This window comes from Oncorhynchus masou, chromosome 14 (genome assembly GCF_036934945.1).
Source record: "Oncorhynchus masou masou isolate Uvic2021 chromosome 14, UVic_Omas_1.1, whole genome shotgun sequence".
Taxonomy (NCBI): Eukaryota; Metazoa; Chordata; class Actinopteri; order Salmoniformes; family Salmonidae; genus Oncorhynchus; species Oncorhynchus masou.
In genome coordinates, this window is record NC_088225.1 from 24,387,849 (window position 1) to 24,412,652 (window position 24,804).

Below are 24,804 nucleotides of genomic sequence, written 5' to 3' on the forward strand. Positions count from 1 at the left end.
CGTCATCATGAAGTGCTTTGAGAGACTACTCAAGGACCATATCACCTCCACCCTACCTGACACCCTAGACCCACTCCAATTTGCTTACCGCCAAAATAGGTCCACAGACAACGCAATCTCAACCACACTGTACACTGCCCTAACCCATCTGGACAAGAGGAATACCTATGTGAGAATGCTGTTCAATGACTACAGCTCGGCATTTAACACCATAGTACCCTCCAAGCTCGTCATCAAGCTCGAGACCCTGGGTCTCGACCCCGCCCTGTGCAACTGGGTACTGGACTTCCTGACGGGCCGCCCCCAGGTGGTGAGGGTAGGCAACAACATCTCCACCCCGCTGATCCTCAACACTGGGGCCCCACAAGGGTGCGTTCTGAGCCCTCTCCTGTACTCCCTGTTCACCCACGACTGCGCGGCAACGCACGCCTCTAACTCAATCATCAAGTTTGTGGACGACACAACAGTGGTAGGCTTGATTACCAACAACGACGAGACAGCCTACAGGGAGGAGGTGAGGGCCCTCGGAGTGTGGTTTCAGGACAATAACCTCACACTCAATGTCAACAAAACTAAGGAGATGATTGTGGACTTCAGGAAACAGCAGAGGGAACACCCCCCTATCCACATCGATGGAACAGTAGTGGAGAGGGTAGTAAGTTTTAAGTTCCTCGGCATACACATCACAGACAAACTGAATTGGTCCACTCACACAGACAGCATCGTGAAGAAGGCGCAGCAGCGCCTCTTCAACCTCAGGAGGCTGAAGAAATTCGGCTTGTCACCAAAAGCACTCACAAACTTCTACAGATGGACAATCGAGAGCATCCTGGCGGGCTGTATCACCGCCTGGTACGGCAACTGCTCCGCCCACAACCGTAAGGCTCTCCAGTGGGTAGTGAGGTCTGCACAACGTATCACCGGGGGCAAACTACCTGCCCTCCAGGACACCTACACCACCCGATGTTACATGAAGGCCACAAAGATCATCAAGGACAACACCCACCCGAGCCACTGCCTGTTCACCCCGCTATCATCCAGAAGGCGAGGTCAGTACAGGTGCATCACAGCTGGGACCGAGAGACTGAAAAACAGCTTCTATCTCAAGGCCATCAGACTGTTAAACAGCAACCACTAACATTGAGTGGCTGCTGCCAACACACTGACTCAACTCCAGCCATTTCAATAATGGGAATTGATGGGAAAGGATGTAAAATATATCACTAGCCACTTTAAACAATGCTACCTAATATAATGTTTACATACCCTACATTATTCATCTCATATGTATACGTATATACTGTACTCTATCATCTACTGCATCCTTATGTAATACATGTATCACTAGCCACTTTAACTATGCCACTTTGTTTACATACTCATCTCATATGTATATACTGTACTTGATACCATCTACTGTATCTTGCCTATGCTGCTCTGCACCATTACTCATTCATATCTTTATGTACATATTCTTTATCCCCTTACACTGTGTATAAGAAATTAGTTTTTGGAATTGTTAGTTAGATTACTTGTTGGTTATTACTGCATTGTCGGAACTGGAAGCACAAGCATTTCGCTACACTCGCATTATCATCTGCTAACCATGTGTATGTGACAAATAAAATTTGATTTGATTTGATTTGATTCGATTTGATTTATTGAGTAGTGTGCGCGTGTTCACTTGTTATTGAGTAGTGTGAGCCTGTTCATTTGTTATTGAGTTGTGTGTGCGTGCATGAGTTCACTTGTTATTGAGTAGTGTGCGGCGTGTTAACTTGTTATTGAGTAGTGTGAGCGTGTTCATTTGTTATTGAGTTGTGTGTGCGTGCGTGAGTTCACTTGTTATTGAGTAGTGTGAGCGTGTTCATTTGTTATTGAGTTGTGTGTGCGTGCGTGAGTTCACTTGTTATTGAGTAGTGTGCGCGTGTTAACTTGTTATTGAGTAGTGTGCATGTGTTCACTTGTTATTGAGTAGTGTGCGCATGTTAACTTGTTATTGAGTAGTGTGGGCGTGCGCGTGTTCACTTGCACCACATGCACTCACTCTTGCTGAACCAGCAGTCTACCTGTCGTGTTTGGCCCCTGTTGTGATGGCCAGGCTTTTTAGTGAACCAACCCAAGCAGAGAGACGCAGCTGGCATTCTCATTACTGCTAGGCCTGGGATCAACACAGCAGCACAGCAACACAGCAGCAGCTGCCCCAGACAGTCAATCAGGCAGCTCGGCCAACACCCCCATAGTGGAGGCCTCCAACACAGACCACTGGCCCTTAGCACTGGCCACAACGGAGAGGAGAGGAGGTACTGTCTGAGCAAGTATACCTGCTGTAACAGTACAGTAGAGCCCTGTTCAATCATAACTGGTGACATACCCTTTGGGTATCCCAAAACTATATAAAATAATTCATTTGATTAAATATTTATTTGGGCCTTTACCACTAAAGCCCTTAGAAATGCTTTGAATAACACATTCATAAACGGCCAAAAGGAACGTAAACAGGGTTTTTGTAAGGGGTGTAAGGGGTGTAAGGGGTGTAAGGAGTGTAAGGGGTGTAAGGGGTGTAAGGAGTGTATGGGGTGTAAGGAGTGTAAGGGGTGTAAGGGGTGTAAGGGGTGTAAGGAGTGTAAGGGGTGTAAGGGGTGTAAGGGGTGTAAGGGGTGTAAGGGTGTAAGGGGTGGGGTGTAAGGGTGTAAGGAGTGTAAGGGGTGTAAGGGTGTAAGGGGTGTAAGGAGTGTAAGGGTGTAAGGGGTGTAAGGGGTGTAAGGGGTGTAAGGAGTGTAAGGGGTGTAAGGAGTGTAAGGGGTGTAAGGGGTGTAAGGGGTGTAAGGGGTGTAAGGGGTGTAAGGGGTGTAAGGAGTGTAAGGGGTGTAAGGGGTGTAAGGGTGTAAGGGGTGTAAGGGGTGTAAGGGGTGTAAGGGGTGTAAGGGTGTAAGGGGTGTAAGGGGTGTAAGGGGTGTAAGGGGTGTAAGGGGTGTAAGGGGTGTAAGGGGTGTAAGGGGTGTAAGGAGTGTAAGGAGTGTAAGGGGTGTAAGGGGTGTAAGGGATGTAAGGGGTGTAAGGGGGTGTAAGGGGGGTAAGGGGTGTAAGGGGTGTAAGGGGTGTAAGGGGTGTAAGGGGTGTAAGGGTGTAAAGGGGTGTAAGGGGTGTAAGGGGTGTAAGGAGTGTAAGGAGTGTAAGGAGTGTAAGGGGTGTAAGGGGTGTAAGGAGTGTAAAGGGTGTAAGGGGTGTAAGGGGTGTAAGGAGTGTAAGGAGTGCGTACTGGCGGCATAGAAGTCAGACGCAGGACAGAAAAAACTTTAATAACAAAAAACCCACCGGAAAACAGAACAATAGAATAATGGGTATATACAGTGCCTTGCGAAAGTATTCGGCCCCCTTGAACTTTGCGACCTTTTGCCACATTTCAGGCTTCAAGCATAAAGATATAAAACTGTATTTTTTTGTGAAGAATCAACAACAAGTGGGACACAATCATGAAGTGGAACAACATTTATTGAATATTTCAAACTTTTTTAACAAATCAAAAACTGAAAAATTGGGCGTGCAAAATTATTCAGCCCCTTTTCTTTCAGTGCAGCAAACTCTCCAGAACTTCAGTGAGGATCTCTGAATGATCCAATGTTGACCTAAATGACTAATGATGATAAATACAATCCACCTGTGTGTAATCAAGTCTCCGTATAAATGCACCTGCACTGTGATAGTCTCAGAGGTCCGTTAAAAGCGCAGAGAGCATCATGAAGAACAAGGAACACACCAGGCAGGTCCGAGATACTGTTGTGAAGAAGTTTAAAGCCGGATTTGGATACAAAAAGATTTCCCAAGCTTTAAACATCCAAAGGAGCACTGTGCAAGCAATAATATTGAAATGGAAGGAGTATCAGACCACTGCAAATCTACCAAGACCTGGCCGTCCCTCTAAACTTTCAGCTCATACAAGGAGAAGACTGATCAGAGATGCAGCCAAGAGGCCCATGATTACTCTGGATGAACTGCAGAGATCTACAGCTGAGGTGGGAGACTCTGTCCATAGGACAACAATCCGTCGTATATTGCACAAATCTGGCCTTTATGGAAGAGTGGCAAGAAGAAAGCCATTTCTTAAAGATATCCATAAAAAGTGTAGTTTAAAGTTTGCCACAAGCCACCTGGGAGACACACCAAACATGTGGAAGAAGGTGCTCTGGCCAGATGAAACCAAAATTGAACTTTTTGGCAACAATGCAAAACGTTATGTTTGGCGTTAAAGCAACACAGCTCATCACCCTGAACATACCATCCCCACTGTCAAACATGGTGGGGACAGCATAATGGTTTGGGCCTGCTTTTCTTCAGCAGGGACAGGGCAGATGGTTAAAATTGATGGGAAGATGGATGGAGCCAAATACAGGACCATTCTGGAAGAAAACCTGATGGAGTCTGCAAAAGACCTGAGACTGGGACGGAGATTTGTCTTCCAACAAGACAATGATCCAAACCATAAAGCAAAATCTACAATGGAATGCTTCAAAAATAAACATATCCAGGTGTTAGAATGGCCAAGTCAAAGTCCAGACCTGAATCCAATCGAGAATCTGTGGAAAGAACTGAAAACTGCTGTTCACAAATGCTCTCCATCCAACCTCACTGAGCTCGAGCTGTTTTGCAAGGAGGAATGGGAAACAATTTCAGTCTCTCGATGTGCAAAACTGATAGAGACATACCCCAAGCGACTTACAGCTGTAATCGCAGCAAAAGGTGGCGCTACAAAGTATTAACTTAAGGGGGCTGAATAATTTTGCACGCCCAATTTTTCAGTTTTTTATTTGTTAAAAAAGTTTGAAATATCCAATAAATGTCGTTCCACTTCATGATTGTGTCCCACTTGTTGTTGATTCTTCACAAAAAAATACAGTTTTATATCTTTATGTTTGAAGCCTGAAATGTGGCAAAAGGTCGCAAAGTTCAAGGGGGCTGAATACTTTCGCAAGGCACTGTATATACATGTATACATATAATATAATGTTCAAAAGTTTGGGGTCACTTAGAAATGTCCTTGTTTTCTAAAGAAAATCAATTTTTTGTCCATTAAAATAACATCAAATTGATCAGAAATACAGTGTCGACATTGTTAATGTTGTCAAAAATAAGGACATTTCTAGGTGACCCCAAACTTTTGTACGGTAGTGAAAATATAATGGAAAAAAATAATATATATATATATAATCCCATGTAATTGATGGGATTGAAACCAGGTGTGATACAAGACAAGACAAAACCAAAGGAAAATGAAAAGAGGATCAGAGATGTCTAGAAGGTCGGTGACTTCAACCGCCGAATGCCGCCCGAACAAGGAGAGGGACCAACCTCGGCGGAAGTCGTGACATATATATATATATATATATATACCACAAAAATGTGACCCTAATATATATATATATATATTAATGTATTTTGTGGTAGAGTCCCAATCGATTCGGATGCTACCAAACAGAAGTTGGCGTATTGACGGTACCTACTTCAGACGAGTCTCCTGACAAGGACAACACTATCATGTTCTTGAGAACTATCATGTTCGTGAGAGTTTGTAGGTTTGTAGGTCAAACCGTTTGGACGCTACAGATGTTTACATGAGAAGACCGATATTCAGGAGGTCTCATGGTCTGATAAACATCATCTCGCTCTGCCACCTTTTAACACAGATGCGGAAACACGAGGCTGGCGGATGTGGTTGATTGAGATGCATCCAATGCAAAAAAAACAGATATCTCTCATTTCAACTGATGGATTTTGATTGTTTTGTAATGCAACTTAGATTGATGCACCGGTACGTCAATCGACTCTTCAAATCAAATTATATTTTATTTGTCACACGCGCCAAATACAACAGGTGTAGGTAGACCTTACAGTGAAATGCTGAATACAACAGGTGTAGGTAGACCTTACAGTGAAATGCTGAATACAACAGGTGTAGGTAGACCTTACAGTGAAATGCTGAATACAACAGGTGTAGGTAGACCTTACAGTGAAATGCTGAATACAACAGGTGTAGGTAGACCTTACAGTGAAATGCTGAATACAACAGGTGTAGGTAGACCTAGTGTACCTTACAGTGAAATGCTGAATACAACAGGTGTAGGTAGACCTTACAGTGAAATGCTGAATACAACAGGTGTAGGTAGACCTTACAGTGAAATGCTGAATACAACAGGTGTAGGTAGACCTTACAGTGAAATGCTGAATACAACAGGTGTAGGACCTTACAGTGAAATGCTGAATACAACAGGTGTAGGTAGACAGTGAAATGCTGAATACAACAGGTGTAGGTAGACCTTACAGTGAAATGCTGAATACAACAGGTGTAGACTGAATACAACAGGTGTAGACCTTACAGTGAAATGCTGAATACAACAGGTGTAGACCTTACAGTGAAATGCTGAATACAACAGGTGTAAACCTTACAGCTGAATACAACAGGTGTAGGTAGACCTTACAGTGAAATGCTGAATACAACAGGTGTAGGTAGACCTTACAGTGAAATGCTGAATACAACAGGTGTAGGTAGACCTTACAGTGAAATGCTGAATACAACAGGTGTAGACCTTACAGTGAAATGCTGAATACAACAGGTGTAGGTAGACCTTACAGTGAAATGCTTACTTACAAGCCCTTAACCAACAATGCTCTAAGAGGTTTTAAGAAAAATAAGTGTTGTCCCCGATATCTCCGTCTCTTTCTCCTGCGAATGACAGGTATGAGTGCCTTATCAAGTGTCTGAAGTAAACCCTCCCCATCCGACTCGTTGTAGAAGAAGTATTCCTCCAGTACGGGGTGAGTCATCTCTGTCCTGATATCAAGAAGCTCTTTTCGGTCATAAGACACGGTGGCAGAAACATTATGTACAAAATAAGTTACAAAAAACACGACAAAACACACACAATAACACAACTTGCTAGGAGATTGTAAAACGCCAGCCATTTCCTCCGACGACACTCTTAGTGGGGTTAAATGCAGTATTCTCTCAGATTGATTTGGTTGATTGATTATAGTTATCTCAAATGGTATTTTCTTCCTTGGGGTTTGAGACCTCTCCAACGGTTGTAATGGGGGGGGGCTGTGTTTGGCTGTGTGTCTAGGTGTTCAAGTGAGAACGCCACAGAGAAGGGCCAACCATTAGACACATCAAACCAACAACATCAAAGAGTCATTCCAGACTTTGAAGTCAGGAGGACTTCTAGAGTTACAGTAGGTGTTAGACTAGAGTTGTAGCCTTTAGGGCCTTCCCTCTCTCTCTCTCTCTCTGACACTGGCCCCCAGAGCAGAGACCTTTAGGGCCTTCCCTCTCTCTCTCTCTCTCTCTCTGACACTGGCCCCCAGAGCAGAGACCATTCCCTCCACTCAGCCTGCATGAGGACCTGGCCTCCCACTCATATTCACTGCTCCCTGGGTGGCTGATGATGAGCTGGCCAAGCTACTCGCCAGCTCCATCACCAGTAAGTGCTTGAGAATTGCCCATCACCACACACTTACACACGGGCACTGACACACACACACACACACACACACACACACACACACACACACACACACACACACACACACACACACACACACACACACACACACACAGGCACTGACACACACACCACACACATCACACCCATCACACACATACACACACACCATACTGTAATTAGTTTACAGGTTTTCACTTTCTCACCACATGTTTTTTCTGTTGATGGTCTCTCACCTTGACAACCCCATTAGCAAAAAGCTAAAAACACTGAATCTCAATTATGGGGGAAAAATTATTCCTGGCTGAAATACGGCCTGGTTTTTCAGACCGTTGTATAATGATGATGCATTATGGTGATATTAACTATACTTCCCTGCACTCTCCTCTCCATCTCATATTGATTTTCTTCTCCCACACAGGGCTGAGGATGGATGGGAGGAGGGGAGGAGGGGAGGGGAGGAGAGAAGTAGGGGAGGAGGGGAGGAGAGAATGAGGGGAGGAGGGGAGGAGGGGGGGGAGGGGAGGAGAGAAGGGAGGGGGAGGGGGGGAGAGGAGAGAAGTAGGGGAGGGGGGGAGGAGGGGGGAGGAGAGAGGGAGGGGGAGGAGGGGAGGAGAGATGAGGGGAGGAGGGGAGGAGAGAATGAGGGGAGGAGGGGAGGAGAGAAGGAGGGGGGGGAGGAGGGGTGGAGAGAAGGAGGGGAGGAGGGGAGGAGAGAATGAGGGGAGGAGGGGAGGAGAGAATGAGGGGAGGAGGGGAGGAGAGAAGGAGGGGAGGGGGGGAGGGGAGGGGGAGGAGGGGTGGAGAGAATGAGGGGAGGAGGGGAGGAGGGGAGGAGGAGGAGGGGGGAGGGGGAGGGGAATGGGGGGGAGGGGAGGGGAAGGAGGGAAGAGGAGGAGGGGAGGGGAGGGGGAGGGGAGGGGAGGGGAGAGAAGGAGGGGAGGAGGGGAGAGAGGAGGGGAGGAGGGAGGGGGGGGGGAGGAGGAGGGGAGGAGGGAGGGGGGAGGGGGGGAGGAGGGAAGGAGGGGGGGAGGGGAGGAGAGGAGGGGAGGAGGGGGGAGAGGGGAGGAGGGGAGGAGGGGGAGGGAGGGGAGGGGGGAGGAGAGGAGGAGGAGGGGAGGAGGGGGAGGAGGGGAGGGGGGAGGGGGGAGGGAGAGGGAGGGGAGGAGGGGAGGAGAAGGAGGGGAGGAGGGAGAGGAGGAGGAGAGGAGGAGGGGGAGGAGGGGGGAGGGGAGGAGGGAGGGGAGGGAGGAGGGGAGGGGAGGAGAGAAGGAGGGGAGGAGGGGAGGAGAGGAGGGGAGGAGGGGAGGAGGGGAGGAGAGAAGGAGGGGAGGAGGGGAGGAGAGAAGGAGGGGAGGAGGGGAGGAGAGAAGGAGGGGAGGAGGGGAGGAGGGGACAGGGCTAAAAGAGGAACAGATCTGGGACCCTAAAAGCCCACCTGAAGTCATCAATGGGGTATATTCCAGATCATTATAGAGTTGTATAACTGTTGATGAATAGTCTTTTCTAGAACATCTCTGTCTGCATGGGACTTAATCTGGGGTCTTTGTTACACCATCAAAGTAGCTTATCATAGTATATGCCATTTAGCAAATGCTATTATCCAGTAACATAGTCATGCATGCATACGTTTTGTATGTATGTGTGGGTGGACCCAGAAATCGAACCCACTATCCTGGTGTTACAAGCACCATTCTCCACTAACTGAGCAGATCTCTGGATCATGACTCTCTGGATCATGACTCTCTGGATCATGACTCTCTGGATCATGACACTCTGGATCATGACTATGTGGATCATGACTCTGTGGATCATGACTCTGTGGATCATGACTCTGTGGATCATGACTTTCTGGATCATGACTCTGTGGATCATGACTATCTGGATCATGACTCTGTGGATCATGACTCTCTGGATCATGACTGTGGATCATGACTTTCTGGATCATGACTCTCTGCATCAACAAAACATAAAGCTAATAATATATCAAATGCTATATACCTATACAATGTTAAGCTGATACTGTATTCAGAATGGACTCTCTCCTCAGGGATAAAACTTTTGACAGAACATTGCTGCTTCTGATGACAACAAAGGTGAAAAGGAGAAAACACCTCAAGCTGATACTAACCCTCGGTAGTCCACAGTAGCCTCCTGTCATCATCTCCTCCACTGGCACCATAGAGATAGATAGACAACTCATCTTTGTATCTGTCCCAAAATGGCACATGTGAGAGCACGGGCAGTGCCATTGAGGCCATCTCCATTTTGAAGTTGTCCATTTTCCTATTCTACTATTTCTATGAGATGGTAAACAAACTGAAAGAGTGCATAATGCCACCTGGAGTGTGTTGTTTGGTGATTTACTGCCACCTACAGTTTTAGAATGTTTGCTCACAGGTATAATTAATTGGCTGATGCCTCCTGATGGCCTGGATGGAATTATGTGATCTTTCCTTAACCAATAGGAAGTCCCACCCAGTTGACTACCTCAAAACAGTGAAAGTCCTCAATGGCGCTGCCCATTCTAAAAGTGGCTTTTGGGTTGTGGAGTTGTCTTTCTAAGTCTTTGATCTGCACTGACCATTAAACAGAGGTCCCCTGGAGTGGGTCGTTTTTAGTCTCTGTCTGTCTGCCTGTCTGTATGATTGCTTGCCTGCTTGTCTGTGTCTGCCTGCCTGCCTGTCTGCCTGTCTGCCTGTCTGTGTGTCTGTCTGCTTGCCTCCCTGCCTCCCTGCCTGTCTCCCTGCCTCCATGTCTGTCTGTCTGTCTGTCTGTCTGTCTGTCTGTCTGTCTGTCTGTCTGTCTGTCTGTCTGTCTGTCTGTCTGTCTGTCTGTCTGTCTGTCTGTCTGCCTATTTGTCTGTCTGCCTGTCTGCAGACAAAGAAAATTGAGAGCTAGCCCAGCGGCCTGAGCCATTGAGAGGGTCAAGGAAAATGAGAAGTAGCTGTAGACATGGCTAGACTGATGGAAGGGATAAACATGTGAGGCTGCTCAGTCGATAGCAGAGCAGGAGATTTATACGGCTTAAAGGGGGGGAGGAAAAGGTGATGAATTACTCTGGCCTACCGCTGCCATTTGAGCAGGCGGGGGATGGGGGGGTGTCAGGAGGTGAGGAGGTGGGTAAAGAGGGAGATTTATTAGAGTTACGCTCACTGTGCTGTCACTTAGAGGATGAAAGAGAGGAACAGAGAGAGTGAGTGAGAGAGAGTGAGCGAGAGAGAGAGAGTGAGAGAGAGAAAGAGAGAGAGAGAGGGGGGGCAGAGATGGGGGAAGAGAGGGAAAGTCCGAGCAAGAGAGAGAAAGAAAGATAAAGAGAGAGAATGGGGGAGAGAAAATGAGAGGAAAAGACAGGGTGAAGAGAAGGACAGAAGATGAGATGACCTTTACAGATAAACAGAAAGAGAGAGGCAAGGACTGAGAAAAATACCAGCAAGAGACTGGTGTACAGAACGAAAGGGTCATCACAAGACAGAGATATAGAGATAGAGTGAATGACTAAAGGAGAGAGAGCGACAGACAGACAGACAGACAGACAGACAGACAGACAGACAGACAGACAGACAGACAGACAGACAGTGGGAGATAGAGATAACAGTGAGGGTCATCCCTGCTGTGAAGAAGAGGCCTCGTACGTGTCACACTCCCAGTGTGATAATAAGTGGCAGACTTCATTAATCTGCCCCCAGTGGAGAATCAATGCCATTGCCGTGACCCTGCCCATGACACCACATCATTCCTTTGAACCTGCCTGCCTTCCCGCCCACCTGCCAACGTGGGACCCAGGGTGTGGGTGGTTTGCATGGGTAACAGACAGAGAGTAAGTGATGGTAAGAGAAGAGTGTTTGTGTGCGTGTGTGTGTGTGTGTGTGTGTGTGTGTGTGTGTGTGTGTGTGTGTGTGTGTGTGTGTGTGTGTGTGTGTGTGTGTGTGTGTGTGTGTGTGTGTGTGTGTGTGTGTGTGTGTGTGTGTGTGTGTGTGTGCATACATGTGTATGTGAATATTTTGCGTCAATGTTGTGACCCTCTCCAATCCACGTCTGTGAGAACAACCCTTGTGTGTGTGTGCCTGTGTGTAAATCCTGTGACCCGATGCCACAGCTTATGCAAATGAACTCTGTTGAGTAATCGTCACAGTCAATGCTGACAGACAACACTAATGAAGCACACAAATGTGTTAGCGTGTGGCTAACTGCGAGCCACTCAACATTCCAGCCAACACAGTGATGACTAAGATGTACTGTAGCACGTACTGTAGCCTAGCATCGCTAGCTATTCATCAGGCAGTGGTTTTGACAGCAGGACACTCAGAGAATAGGAATGGGTTCCATGTCCATGCTGTCCTCTAATCACCTTTGGTAACGGACTAGGAAGTAGAGTGAATATGATGGAAGGTTGCTTCCTTGTATTTTTGACATTTCAAATCAGCAAATTAAAACAAAATGACAGATTTGACAGATTTTTTTTCTGAATTTTGAAAAATGTATTTCCCCCAAAACCACATTCCTGCTTTGATTAAATACCAAACTGTGTACGTCAAAGTGCTACTGTAAACTGCTGGTCTCATTTCAATCATTATGTGATGATACATTTTTAATGCTAGTGATTGATACCATTACGCCTTTATATATTGAGTGTTTATTCCAAACGGAGCAGAGATAAAATGGTCACAGGTAACAACACACACACACACACACACACACACACACACACACACACACACACACACACACACACACACACACACACACACACACACACACACACACACACACACACACACACACACACAATCCTAAAGGTATGAATTGTCCATATCTATAACACAATTACCGGCATCCCCCAGGGATGCATACTATCCACTCTTCAGTTCATTCAGAGAGAGAGAGAGTACAGGTGGGCAGAAATAGGCTGAATGATGTATGAATGAAAGGATGCTCAGGCCTACTCTGGTATACATATTAAACATGTGCACATATCCATATATCTATATATTTCTCCCAGGAGACCTGAAAGACAAATCCTGAGCTCAGAAACAAACACACACAGACCTACACATGTATATTATGGACATATACTCACTCATACACACAGGTACAGGCAAACACATAGGTTTAAATTTGAAAGTCAATCTCAATTTGGATTTGAAAGGAATAGTGCTGAGACTGGTGCAAAAAATATGGTTTTAGGAAACTTTCTCTGGACCACATTTCTACCAATACAATGCTTTTTAACTTCAGTAGTCCATTTACATGATGATCAAGTTAGCAACCTAGCACCTTTTTTCCCTGTTAGCTAGTGATAGCTAGTGTTAGTGATCAAAGATTATCTATATACCGACAAGATACTGGACTGAACACTCTAACAATGGGAATAAATGTCTGCAATGGTGGAAGGCAGGCCTGAGGAGGCGGGATCAGGCGGGGACATTCTAGCCAATGAGAGGGCACATACGCGTCTGAACAACAGGCTCTGATATAAAATAATTGTCTCAAAGTTGCCGGAATGCTTATATGAGTACATTCATAACAACCTAAACTTCATTCAAATAAACCTCACAGAGCAAATTAGGTTTAACATTTAAGTCACTTAGCAGATGTTCTTATCCAGAGCAACTTACAAGAGCAGTTAGGGTTTAGTGCCTTGCTCAAGGTCACAGCAACAGATAAAAACATATATAACATCAATTAAAACAAAATACGTTATTTACATAAGTATTCAGACCCTTTACTATGAGACTTGAAATTGAGCTCTGGTGCATCCTTTTCCATTGATCATCCGTGAGATGCTTCTACAACTTGATTGGAGTCCACCTGTGGTAAATTCAATTGATTGGACATGATTTGGAAAGGCACATACCTGTCTATATAAGGTCCCACAGTTGACAGTGCTTGTCAGAGCAAAAACCAAGCCATGAGGTGGAAGGAATTGTCCGTAGCGCTCCGAGACAGGATTGTGTTGAGAACAGATCTGGGGAAGGGTACCAAAACATTTCTGCAGCATTGAAGATCCACAAGAACACAGTGGCCTCCATCATTCTTAAATGGAAGAAGTTTGGAACCACCAAGACACTTGGCCAAACTGAGCAATCGGGGGAGAAGGGCCTTGGTCAGGGAAGCGACCAAGAACCCAATGGTCACTCAGACAGAGCTCCAGAGTTCCTCTGTGGAAATGGGATAACATTCCAGAACAACCATCTCTGCAGCACTCCATCAATCAGGCCTTTATGGTAGAGTGGCCAGACGGAAACCACCCGCTTGGAGTTTGACAAACAGCACCTAAAAGACTATCAGACCATGAAAAACAAGATTCTCTGGTCTGATGAATCCAAGATTGAACTCTGAATGGTCTGAATGCCAAGCGTCACGTCTGGAGGAAACCTGGCACCATCCGTACTGTGAAACATGGTGGTGACAGGATCATGCTGTGGGAATGTTTTCAGGGGCAGGGACTTGGAGACTAGTCAGGATTGAGGGAAAAATTAATGGAGAAAAGTACAGAGAGATCCTTGATGAAAACCTGCTCCAGAGTTCTCAGGACCTCAGAGTGGGGCAAAGGTTCCCCTTCCTACAGGACAAAAACCCTAAGCACACAACCAAGACAACGCAGGAGTGGCTTTGGGACAAGTCTCTGAATGGCCTTGAATGGCCCAGTCTAATCCCGGACTTGATCCCGATTGAACATCTCTGGAGAGACCTGAAAAAATCTGTTTAGCGACGCTCCCCTGCAGAGAAGAATGGGAAAAACTCACCAAATACAGGTGTGCCAAGCTTGTAGGGTCATACCCAAGAAGACTCAAGGCCCTAATTGCTTCCAAAGGTGCTTTTACTGAGTAAAGGGTCTGAATACTTATGTAAATGTGTTATTTCTGTTTCATTTTTTAAAATAAATTTGCAACATTTCTAAATGCCTGTTTTTGCTTTGTCATTATGGGGTATTGTGTGCAGATTGATGAAGAAAGAAAATCATTTAATCCATTTAGGAATAAGGCTGTAACGTAACAAAATGTGGAAAAAGTCAAGGAGTCTAGAATACTTTCCGAATGCACTGAACTCGTTGGCCTGGTTATTACCAAAATTCATTTAGGAGTGCATGAAATAAGAAATGGAGTCGGTTGACTAGCCACCAGACAGAATCCATCACTCCACACATTACCATCAATATGAAATTATCCAGAGTGGATGAGTGGATGACCTTTCCCACAAACCCCTGCTGCTGGATGGGGGTGGACCAGGCTCCACAGAGGCAGCTGGAGATGTTATACAAGAAAAAAAACAAATAAATATGTGGTGAAATCATTGGGCCTCTCCATTGGTCAGGGAGTAACTCTCTCTTAGGATGGGAGTGTGTTGTATCGAAACAAAAGAGATGTACAACCATTTACAACCATTCCTTTGGTGTTAATGTACATTTCAAAAGTATCATTTTCAAACTGCAAAGCCGACAGCATAGACTATATAAGGTCTTATTATTAGAATGTTGATTCCCATCCCTCTATAGACTAGGTAGGTGTTGCGTGGGCGACAGGCATAATGAGTTGTGACTTATTACAGGCGTGGGTGACTCCTGTCCAACCATGGCAGTCCTGACTCCAATTCATCTCAATAACTGTCACGTCTTCAATTCTGAGATGTGGCATTTTTGACTGGCACTTGACGGCAGAGAGCGAGAAGTGAAGGTCTCTCTGAAATAGTTGTGTGAGTGAAACATATAGAAATTCGCAAAAGGTCTTCATTTTTACCTTGAATAGCTGTGTCTTTTGTGGGGCATTTAATGGTGTGTAACGCCAATCTCAATCTATTGATTTGTTAGACACGCAGTCCGAGATGTGCTCGCCACCCGCTCAAGTTCCTCAGTGTGGGGACGATGGCCTTGGAAAACCACGGCTGTAATCTGATGAAGAGCTGGATGTGTTATTGGTGAAAGATAGAAAAGCGTGGGGGAAAGAGGGAGAGAAGGGGAAGATGTATGTATGTATATATACTGTTACTTTTCACTGTCTTTTTACTGGTGTTTTAATTTCATTACTTAACTATTGTTCACCTAATACCTTTTTTTCACTTACAAATTGCACTGTTGGTTAGAGCCTGTAAGTAAGCATTTCACTGTAAGGTCTACACCTGTTGTGTTCGGCGCACGTGACAATTAGACTTTGATTTGACATACAGTTGAAGTCGGATGTTTACATGCACTTAGGTTTTTCAACCACTCCACAAATGTCTTGTTCACAAACTATAGTTTTGGCAAGTCAGTTAGGACATCTACTTTGTGCATGACACAAGTCATTTTTACAACAATTGTTTACAGACAGATTATTTAACTTATGATTCACTATATCACAATTCCAGTGGGTCAGAAGTTTACATACACTAAGTTGACTGTGCCTTTAAAATTCCAGAAAACTATGTCATGGCTTTAGAAGCTTCTGATAGGCTAATTGACATCATTTGAGTCAATTGGAGGTGTACCTGTGGATGTATTTCAAGGCCTACCTTCAAACTCAGTGCCTCTTTGCTTGACATCATGGGAAAATCAAAAGAAATCAGCCAAAACCTCAGAAAAATAATTGTAGACCTCCACAAGTCTGGTTCATCCTTGGGAGCAATTTCCAAACGCCTGAAGATGCCACGTTGATCTGTACAAACAATAGTACGCAAGTATAAACACCATGGGACCATGCAGCTGCCATAACACTCAGGAAGGAGACGTGTTCTGTCTCCTAGAGATGAACGTACTTTGGTGCGAAACGTGCAAATCAATCACAGAACAACAGCAAAGGACCTTGTGCAGATGCTGGAGGAAACAGGTACAAAAGTATCTATATCCACAGTAAAACAAGTGTCACGTCCTGACCATAGAGAGTCGTTATTTTCTATGGTGTAGTAGGTCAGGGCGTGACTGGGGGGTTAGTCTAGTTTATTATTTCTATGTGGGTGTTCTAGTTTTCATGTGTCTATGTTGGTGATTTGTATGATTCCCAATTAGAGGCAGCTGGTAATTGTTGTCTCTAATTGGGTATGATATTTAAGTAGTGTTTGTTCCCACCTATGTTTGTGGGATATTGTATTTTGAGTTAGTGCACGTAGCATCTCTGTAGTCACGGTTCGTTGTTAGTTTGTTGTTCATTAAAATTATGTGGAACTCAACATCCGCTGCGCCTTGGTCCGTTTCTACAAACATTCGTGACAACGAGTCCTATATCGACATAACCTGAAAGGCCGCTCAGCAAGGAAGAAGCCACTGCTCCAAAAGCGCCATAAAAAAGCCAGACTATGGTTTGCAACTGCACATGGGGACAAAGATCGTACTTTTTGGAGAAATTTCCTCTGGTCTGATGAAACAAAAATAGAACTGTTTGGCCATAATGACCATTGTTATGTTTGGAGGAAAAAGGGGGAGGCTTGCAAGCCAAAAAACACCATCCCAACCGTGAAGCACGTGGGTGGCAGCATCATGTGGTGGGGGTGCTTTGCTGCAGGAGGGACTGGTGCACTTCACAAAATACACGTCATCATGAGGACGGAAAATTATGTGAATATATTGAAGACATCAGTCAGGAAGTTAAAGCTTGGTCGCAAACGGGTCTCCCAAATGGACAATGACCCCAAGCATACTTCCGAAGTTGTGGCAAAATGGCTTAAGGACAACAAAGTCAAGGTAATGGAGTGGCCACCATCACAAAACCCTTACCTCAATCCTATAGAAAATGTGTGGGCAGAACTAAAAAAGCGAGTGCGAGCAAGGAGGCCTACGAACCTGACTCAGTTCCACCCGCTCTGTCAGGAAGAATGGGCCAAAATTCTCCCAACCTATTGTGGGAAGCTTGTGGAAGGCTACCCAAAATGTTTGACCCAAGTTAAACAATTTAAAGGCAATGCTACCAAATACTAATTGAGTGTTTGTAAACTTCTGACCCACTGGAAATGTGATGAAAGAAATAAAAGCTGAAATAACGAATTCTCTCAACTATTATTCTGACATTTCACATTCTTAAAATAGAGAGGTGATCCTAACTGACCTAAAACAGGGAATCTTTACTAGGATTAAATGTCAGGAACTGTTAAAAACTGAGTTTAAATGTATTTGGCTATGGGGAATGTTAACTTCCAACTGTACATGTATGCTATATAGAGAGAGGGAGCGAGAGAGAGGACTCCTTCCTCTTATCTGAAACCCCCAGAACTGACATACATCAGGGAGCCAGGTTTTCATTCTCTTTAAATGTTGAAGTGGTTAATTACAGGAATGCTCTATTTCCTCCAGGGATCCTCTGCAGGGGATATACTGTATGGGCTGGGTGAGTTGATCACAGATTCAGTGTTTTTGACCCTGTATGCGAGTGAGGCATTCTGATTGCTGACGCAGTCTGTGTCATGTCTTGATGGACACTTTGTACTGCATCCACATGATGCGTTTGTTTTAATGAGCAATGAGTTGTGTCTTGATGGACACTTTGTACTGCATCCACATGATGCGTTTGTTTTAATGAGCAATGAGTCGTGTCTTGATGGACACTTTGTACTGCATCCACATGATGCGTTTGTTTTAATGAGCAATGAGTTGTGTCTTGATGGACACTTTGTACTGCATCCACATGATGCGTTTGTTTTAATGAGCAATGAGTCGTGTCTTGCAGGAGAATGATGTTTGACTGAGGCATAACGTTCTAACAGGAAGTGTAGCAGTAGCAGCTTGAGTTCATTTACAGCAGGTCGTTATATTTAGGCAACGGAGGCATTATTATCCATCCATTCCCTTTGTAGTCAGATGAATCGGTGGAGGAAGACAAAACCGTTTTGGACCACACACATATACACAGACACAAATATACACACACACACATATACACAGACACAAATATACACACACACATATACACACATACATATATACACACACACACAGGCAGGCAGGCAGGCACACACACTATCTCGTCTCTCTCCATCTCTCTCTCCCATCCCCTCCTCCCCTATCTATTTCTGTGTTCCCTTACTAGTCATCCTGTGTGAAACCATCCCAGACAGGTCCTGTCAGTCCAGGTAATGGGGGGTGATCAGCAAGGCTTGATCCAATTACACTATACGGCTAGGGGGCCGACAGGAGGAGGCTGAGAAGGGGATACAGTGGGAGGCTGAGCGGGGGAGACAGGAGGAGGCTAAGGGGGGAGACAGGGGGAGGCTGAGAGGGGAGACAGAGGGAGGCTGAGAGGGGAGACAGGGGAGGCTGAGAGGGGAGACAGGGGGAGGCTGAGAGGGGACAGGAGGAGGCTGGCTGAGAAGGGGGAGGCTGAGAGGGGAGACAGGAGGAGGCAGGGGGAGGCTGAGAGGGGAGACAGGGGGAGGCTGAGAGGGGGGGAAACTGAGGGGGAGGCTGAGAGGGGAGACAGGAGGAGGCTGAGGGGGGAGACAGGAGGAATTTGGGGGAGGCTAAGAGGGGGGAGACAGGAGGAGGCTGAGGGGGAGGCAGGGGTAGGGCTGAGAGTGGAGACAGGAGGAGGCTAAGAGGGGAGTCAGGAGGAATTTGGGGGAGGCTAAGAGGGGGGAGACAGGAGGAGGCTGAGGGGGGAGACAGGGGTAGGCTGAGAGGGGAGTCAGGAGGAGGCTGAGAGGGGAGACAGGGGGAGGCTGAGAGGGGAGACAGGAGGAGGCTGAGAGTGGAGACAGGGGGGCTGAGTCTGAGAGGGGGGGGAGGGGGGAGACAGGGAGGCTGATTTGGGGGAGGCTAAGAGGGGGAGACAGGAGGAGGCTGAGGGGGAGACAGGGGTAGGCTGAGAGGGGAGTCAGGAGGAGGCTGAGAGGGGAGACAGGGGGAGGCTGAGAGGTGAGAAAGGAGGAATTTGGGGGAGACTAAGAGGGGGAGACAGGAGGAGGCTGAGGGGGGAGACAGGAGGAGGCTGAGAGGGGAGACAGGAGAAGGCTGAGGGGGGAGACAGGAGGAGGCTGAGGGGGGAGACAGGAGGAGGCTGAGAGTGGAGACAGGAGGAGGCTGAGAGTGGAGACAGGGGGAGTCTGAGAGGGGAGGCAGGAGGAATTTGGGGGAGGCTAAGAGGGGGGAGACAGGAGGAGGCTGAGGGGGGAGACAGGGGTAGGCTGAGAGGGGAGTCAGGAGGAGGCTGAGACGGGAGACAGGGGAGGCTGAGAGGAGAGAAAGGAGAATTTTGAGGGAGACTAAGAGGGGGGAGACAGGAGGAGTCTGAGGGGGGAGACAGGAGGAGGCTGAGGGGGGAGACAGGGGTAGGTTGAGAGGGGAGTCAGGAGGAGGCTGAGAGGGGAGTCAGGAGGAGGCTGAGAGTGGAGACAGGGGGAGTCTGAGAGGGGAAGCAGGAGGAATTTGGGGGAGGCTAAGAGGGGGGAGACAGGAGGAGGCTGAGAGGGGAGACAGGGGTAGGCTGAGAGGGGAGTCAGGAGGAGGCTGAGAGGGGAGACAGGGGGAGGCTGGGAGGAGAGAAAGGAGAATTTTGAGGGAGACTAAGAGGGGGGAGACAGGAGGAGTCTGAGGGGGGAGACAGGAGGAGGCTGAGGCGGGGAACAGGGGGAGGCTGAGAGGGGAGACAGGAGAAGGCTGAGGGGGGAGACAGGAGGAGGCTGAGGGGGAGACAGGGGTAGGGCAGAGAGGGAAGACGGGAGGAGGCTAAGATGGGGAGACAGGGGTAGGTTGAGAGGGGAGTCAGGAGGAGGCTGAGAGGGGAGTCAGGAGGAGGCTGAGAGGGGAGACAGGGGGGATTTGGGGGAGGCTAAGAGGGGGGAGACAGGAGGAGGCTGAGGGGGAGACAGGGGTAGGCTGAGAGGGGAGTCAGGAGGAGGCTGAGAGGGGAGACAGGGGGAGGCTGAGAGGGGAGAAAGGAGGAATTTGGGGGAGACTAAGAAGGGGAGACAGGAGGAGGCTGAGGGGGGGACAGGGGGAGGCTGAGAGGGGAGACAGGAGAAGGCTGAGGGGGGAGACAGGGGGAGGCTGATGGGGGAGACATGGGAGGCTGAGGGGGAGACAGGGTGTAGGGAGAGACAGTAGGAGGCTGAGGGGTAGATAGGAAGAGGCTGAGAGGGGAGACAGGGGGAGGCTGAGAAGGGGATACAGGGTGTAGGGAGAGACAGTAGGAGGCTGAGGGGGAGACAGGGGGAGGCGGAAGGAGAGACTAGAGGCAGCTGAGGGGGGAGACAGGGTGTAGGAAGAGACAGGAGGAGGCTGAGGGGGAGACAGGAGGAGTCATCTGCGTTCCAAATGGCACCCAATTCTCTATATAGTGCACTACTTTTGACCCTAGCCCAGACGTAGTGCACCATGTGAGGAATGGGTAGCCATTTTGGACATAGACAAGGAGTCTGTCTGACACAGGGAACCGGAGGTCTTCCCCACAGAGACCCTGAGGAGGTGCTGTTGGGAGACAGCTTCCTAACAGGTAACAGGGGACACCAACTGGCCAGGATGGTTAATGGTCGACTCCGGAGGACTTGGTTGGGACTTGTGTGTGTGTCTAATCTGCCTGCCTAACCTGCCTGACAGCATCCATCTCTCTCTGTGTGTCGTGCAGTAGTGTGACTGTGATAAATGCTAGCTCATCCCTGTACATTACCACAGTCAGCACGGCCTCCTCCTGTCCAGCTCTGTTCTCAGGGTCCCTGCTCTCGTGCTCTCCCTTGCTTTCCCTTGCTCTCCCCTGCACCCTTCAGCCCATTAGACCTGTGCCCCATCAGACAGCCCAGCCATGCATGAGATGGACTCTGTAATACAAATTGTCAGCACCACTTACGGCGCCTCTGCCAGGAAGCAAACATGACAGCGATTAATTGCAAACCCTCGGGGTGTGGGATGTACTCCCGACAACCAGGAGTGCCTTGAACCCACTTTACTGGGTTCAAAAATCCATGACATAGTGATATCAGATCAATCTCCGGTATCATGCTTAATTACACCAACAGAAAATACATCAAGCGGCAGAATATGGAGAATGAACAGAGTATATCCTCAAGACCACGAAATGAATTAAATACATAAATGAAAACAAAAACTTTACCAATACAAATGTAGACAGAGGACAGGGAAAAGCCGACCCACGATATAATTGTCAATGCTTTCAAGGCGTACATTAGAGGAATGATAATCTCGTAAATTAAATCGGAGTTAGAATAATCAAAGAAAAAACCCACTATTTTAGAAAAAGCAAAGTAAAGAAGAAAATAGGACTTTTGCACTGAAGCAGGAATATGATATTTTACTTTGAAGAGAGCCAGCAACTACAGGTTCAACTCAACTAGAGTATACTACTAAATGGCTATTAAATCTGATAAACATCTTGCAGCACTGACTAAACAAATACACGCCAATTCAGTTTTCATTTTAAAATATAAAGATTCAAATTCGTTCATTAGAAACAACGACACGATTAATGACAATTTTAAAAGCTTATATGAAAATCTCTAAAAATCAGAATTAAACAATAGTGGGACTGATCCTACAGCTGTCTTAGACTCAACGACCCTGAAGCTATTATCAGCAAACAAATAAGAATCACTGAAAACAGAGATGACCTAAAAGTAAATATTATATACTGTTAAAAGCATTTGCGCTGACAGCTTGTCCCATAGAATTCTATTAAACATTTTGGGACAAAGCAGTGCCCCTATTTACATAAACACCCATCACTCAATTGAGTGTTTCTTAGTTTCATGTATCAAACAGTTATTTTACTTATATTACTGTAAAGCCAGGGAAATCTGAACAGTTGCCTGCTGATTACAGACCCATAAGTTGAAAGCAATATAATGTCAAAATAATAAGCAATATAATATCAAAAGTCTTACCAGAGTTTATACAGGACATATCAATCAAACAGGGTTCATAAAAAATAGACACTTACAAACAAATACAAGAACATGTTTAATTTTAATACAATACACTAAAAAACAAGATCTAGATTTATCAATAATATCTGTGGATGCCGAAAAGGCTTTCGACCATCTTTTCTATTCAAAACTTTAGAAGCTTTCAGCTTTCCAACTGAAATAATACATTTTATAAAACTGTTATATAAAAGTCCTAAAGCAAAAACACACACAAATAATACATGAACAGATGAAACTGCTTTAGAAAGAAGCACAAGACAGGGATGTCCTCACTCCCCCATCCTGTTTGCACTGGCAATTGAACCGCTTGCAGAAAGAATTAGACAGGACCCAAACGTAACAGGTATCAGTATTGGTAAACATTAATATAAACTAAACTTATTTTCAGATGATCTCCTGAAATGTATCAACTTGCCATCAAGGGCTTTTACTTGCGACATTAAATACACTAAAAGAGTGACAATGGTATATATTGAAGATGTGCATGCACATCCCCTGAATCTTTTTATGTGTCTATTTTCAAAGGATAAAGCTAAGAATAGTAACAACTTCATAGTTAAGAACACTTGAACAATATGGAAGAAAATGAAACATGTTCTACCAGAACCAATATCACAACTCTATGGAACAATCCTTGGCTAGCTTTTCATAATTTATCTATATAATTGGTCCACATGGAAAACTAAAGGCATAGAAACCTTAATAACTTGGTAATAGGAAATAAATGTCTTTCTATGACAGAAATAAAAATCTATATGGGACTGACCAATGTAGATATTTTCAAATACATGCAACTTAAAAGTTTCATATCAAGAAATGTCTATTTGAAATCTTTTGCACTTCAGAACAATCTTGAGGGAATCTTATTTGAGTCAGAAAAGGATGTTCATATGAGCCTATCCAACTGACAATCTGCTGGAAAAAAATAACTGATATTGGCATTGTCTTAAGTGTAATATAACAATGGCTCAATAATCTATGCCTTCTGGAAATGCTATAAAGTCCAAAAGTATTGAGCGGAGTTAGAAAGTTGGCTGTCAGAAGTATTACAAGGTAAATGTACTATTGATCTGTCTGACTGCATATTTCAAGACATGGCATGTGAGGGTGCAATGAGAACACTTTTCTTGTCGATCATCTTTAAAAAAAGTATACTTAAAGACTGGAAATCAACCAATCCTCCACCGTTAACACAATGGAAAGGTCAAATGCTTTATTATCTAAATGTTGAAAGAGTGTGAGCGATGGAGAGGAACAAAATGGTCCAGTTTGAGGCCATGTGACGGAGAGTGACGTGGGCACGGGAGATGGGAGTGTGTGAGCTGGTGGGTCTGGGCAGGGGTTATGTTGTGGATGTTTGTGTGCGTCTGTATGTTGTCATTTGTGTGTGGATGTTTTGTATTGTTAAAAAAAGATATAGTCAAAAATAAACCCATGGATTGAGGGAGGGAGGAAGGGTGTGGAGAAGGAGGGAGGGTGTGGAGGAGGAGGAGGATGTGGAGGAGGAGAAGGAGGGAGGGTGTGGAGGAGGAGAGGAGGGAGGGTGTGGAGGAGGAGAAGGAGGAAGGGTGTGGAGGAGGAGAAGGAGGAAGGGTGTGGAGGAGGAGAAGGAGGAAGGGTGTGGAGGAGGAGAATGAGGGAGGGTGTGGAGGAGGAGAAGAAGGACGGGTGTGGAGGAGGAGAAGGAGGAAGGGTGTGGAGGAGGAGAAGGAGGAAGGGTGTGGAGGAGGAGAAGGAGGGAGGGTGTGGAGGAGGAGAAGGAGGGAGGGTGTGGAGGAGGAGAAGGAGGGAGGGTGTGGAAGAGGAGAAGGAGGGAGGGTGTGGAGGAGGAGGAGGAGGAGGAGGGAGGGTGTGGAGGAGGAGGAGGAGGAGGGAGGATGTGGAGGAGGAGAAGGAGGGAGGGTGTGGAGGAGGAGAGGAGGGAGGGTGTGGAGGAGGAGAAGGAGGAAGGGTGTGGAGGAGGAGAAGGAGGAAGGGTGTGGAGGAGGAGAAGGAGGAAGGGTGTGGAGGAGGAGGAGGAGGCAAGGGCAGCATGTAGTAGTTAAGAAGCCATTTCCCGTCGTGCTTGCATTAAAAGTCTCGACAGGGCCAATTAGGGGATAAAGTGAAAAACGTCCTGACTCATTAGCTACTGATGGAGAGGGGATGGTGCCGGTCAGTGACGGACAGAGGAGAGAGTGTGTGTGTGTGTGTGTGTGTGTGTGTGTGTGTGTGTGTGTGTGTGTGTGTGTGTGTGTGTGTGTGTGTGTGTGTGTGTGTGTGTGTGTGTGTGTGTGTGTGTGTGTGTGTGTGTGTGTGTGTGTGTGTGAATTGGGCCTTACTGTTATTAGCCCATACAAACATTGAATTGGGCCTTACTGTTATTAGCCCATACAAACATTGAATTGGGCCTTACTGTTATTAGCCCATACAAACATTGAATAACAGATTCATTACATGGAACAACAGATAGTCCCCCCAATAAATGTAA

At 46.3% G+C, this 24,804-nt stretch overlaps 1 protein-coding gene across 1 annotated transcript; it reads right to left on the reverse strand.

The window, feature by feature from the left end:
* Window positions 1-2,473: 2,473 nt before the first annotated feature.
* LOC135553845 (amelogenin, X isoform-like) lies at window positions 2,474-9,416 on the reverse strand. Its single transcript, XM_064985776.1, has 2 exons — window positions 9,182-9,416; window positions 2,474-3,261 (listed from the first exon to the last, which is right to left on the reverse strand). Exons 1-2 carry the CDS (start codon window positions 9,414-9,416, stop codon window positions 2,474-2,476), a joined length of 1,023 nt encoding a protein of 340 aa, XP_064841848.1.
* Window positions 9,417-24,804: the final 15,388 nt, after the last annotated feature.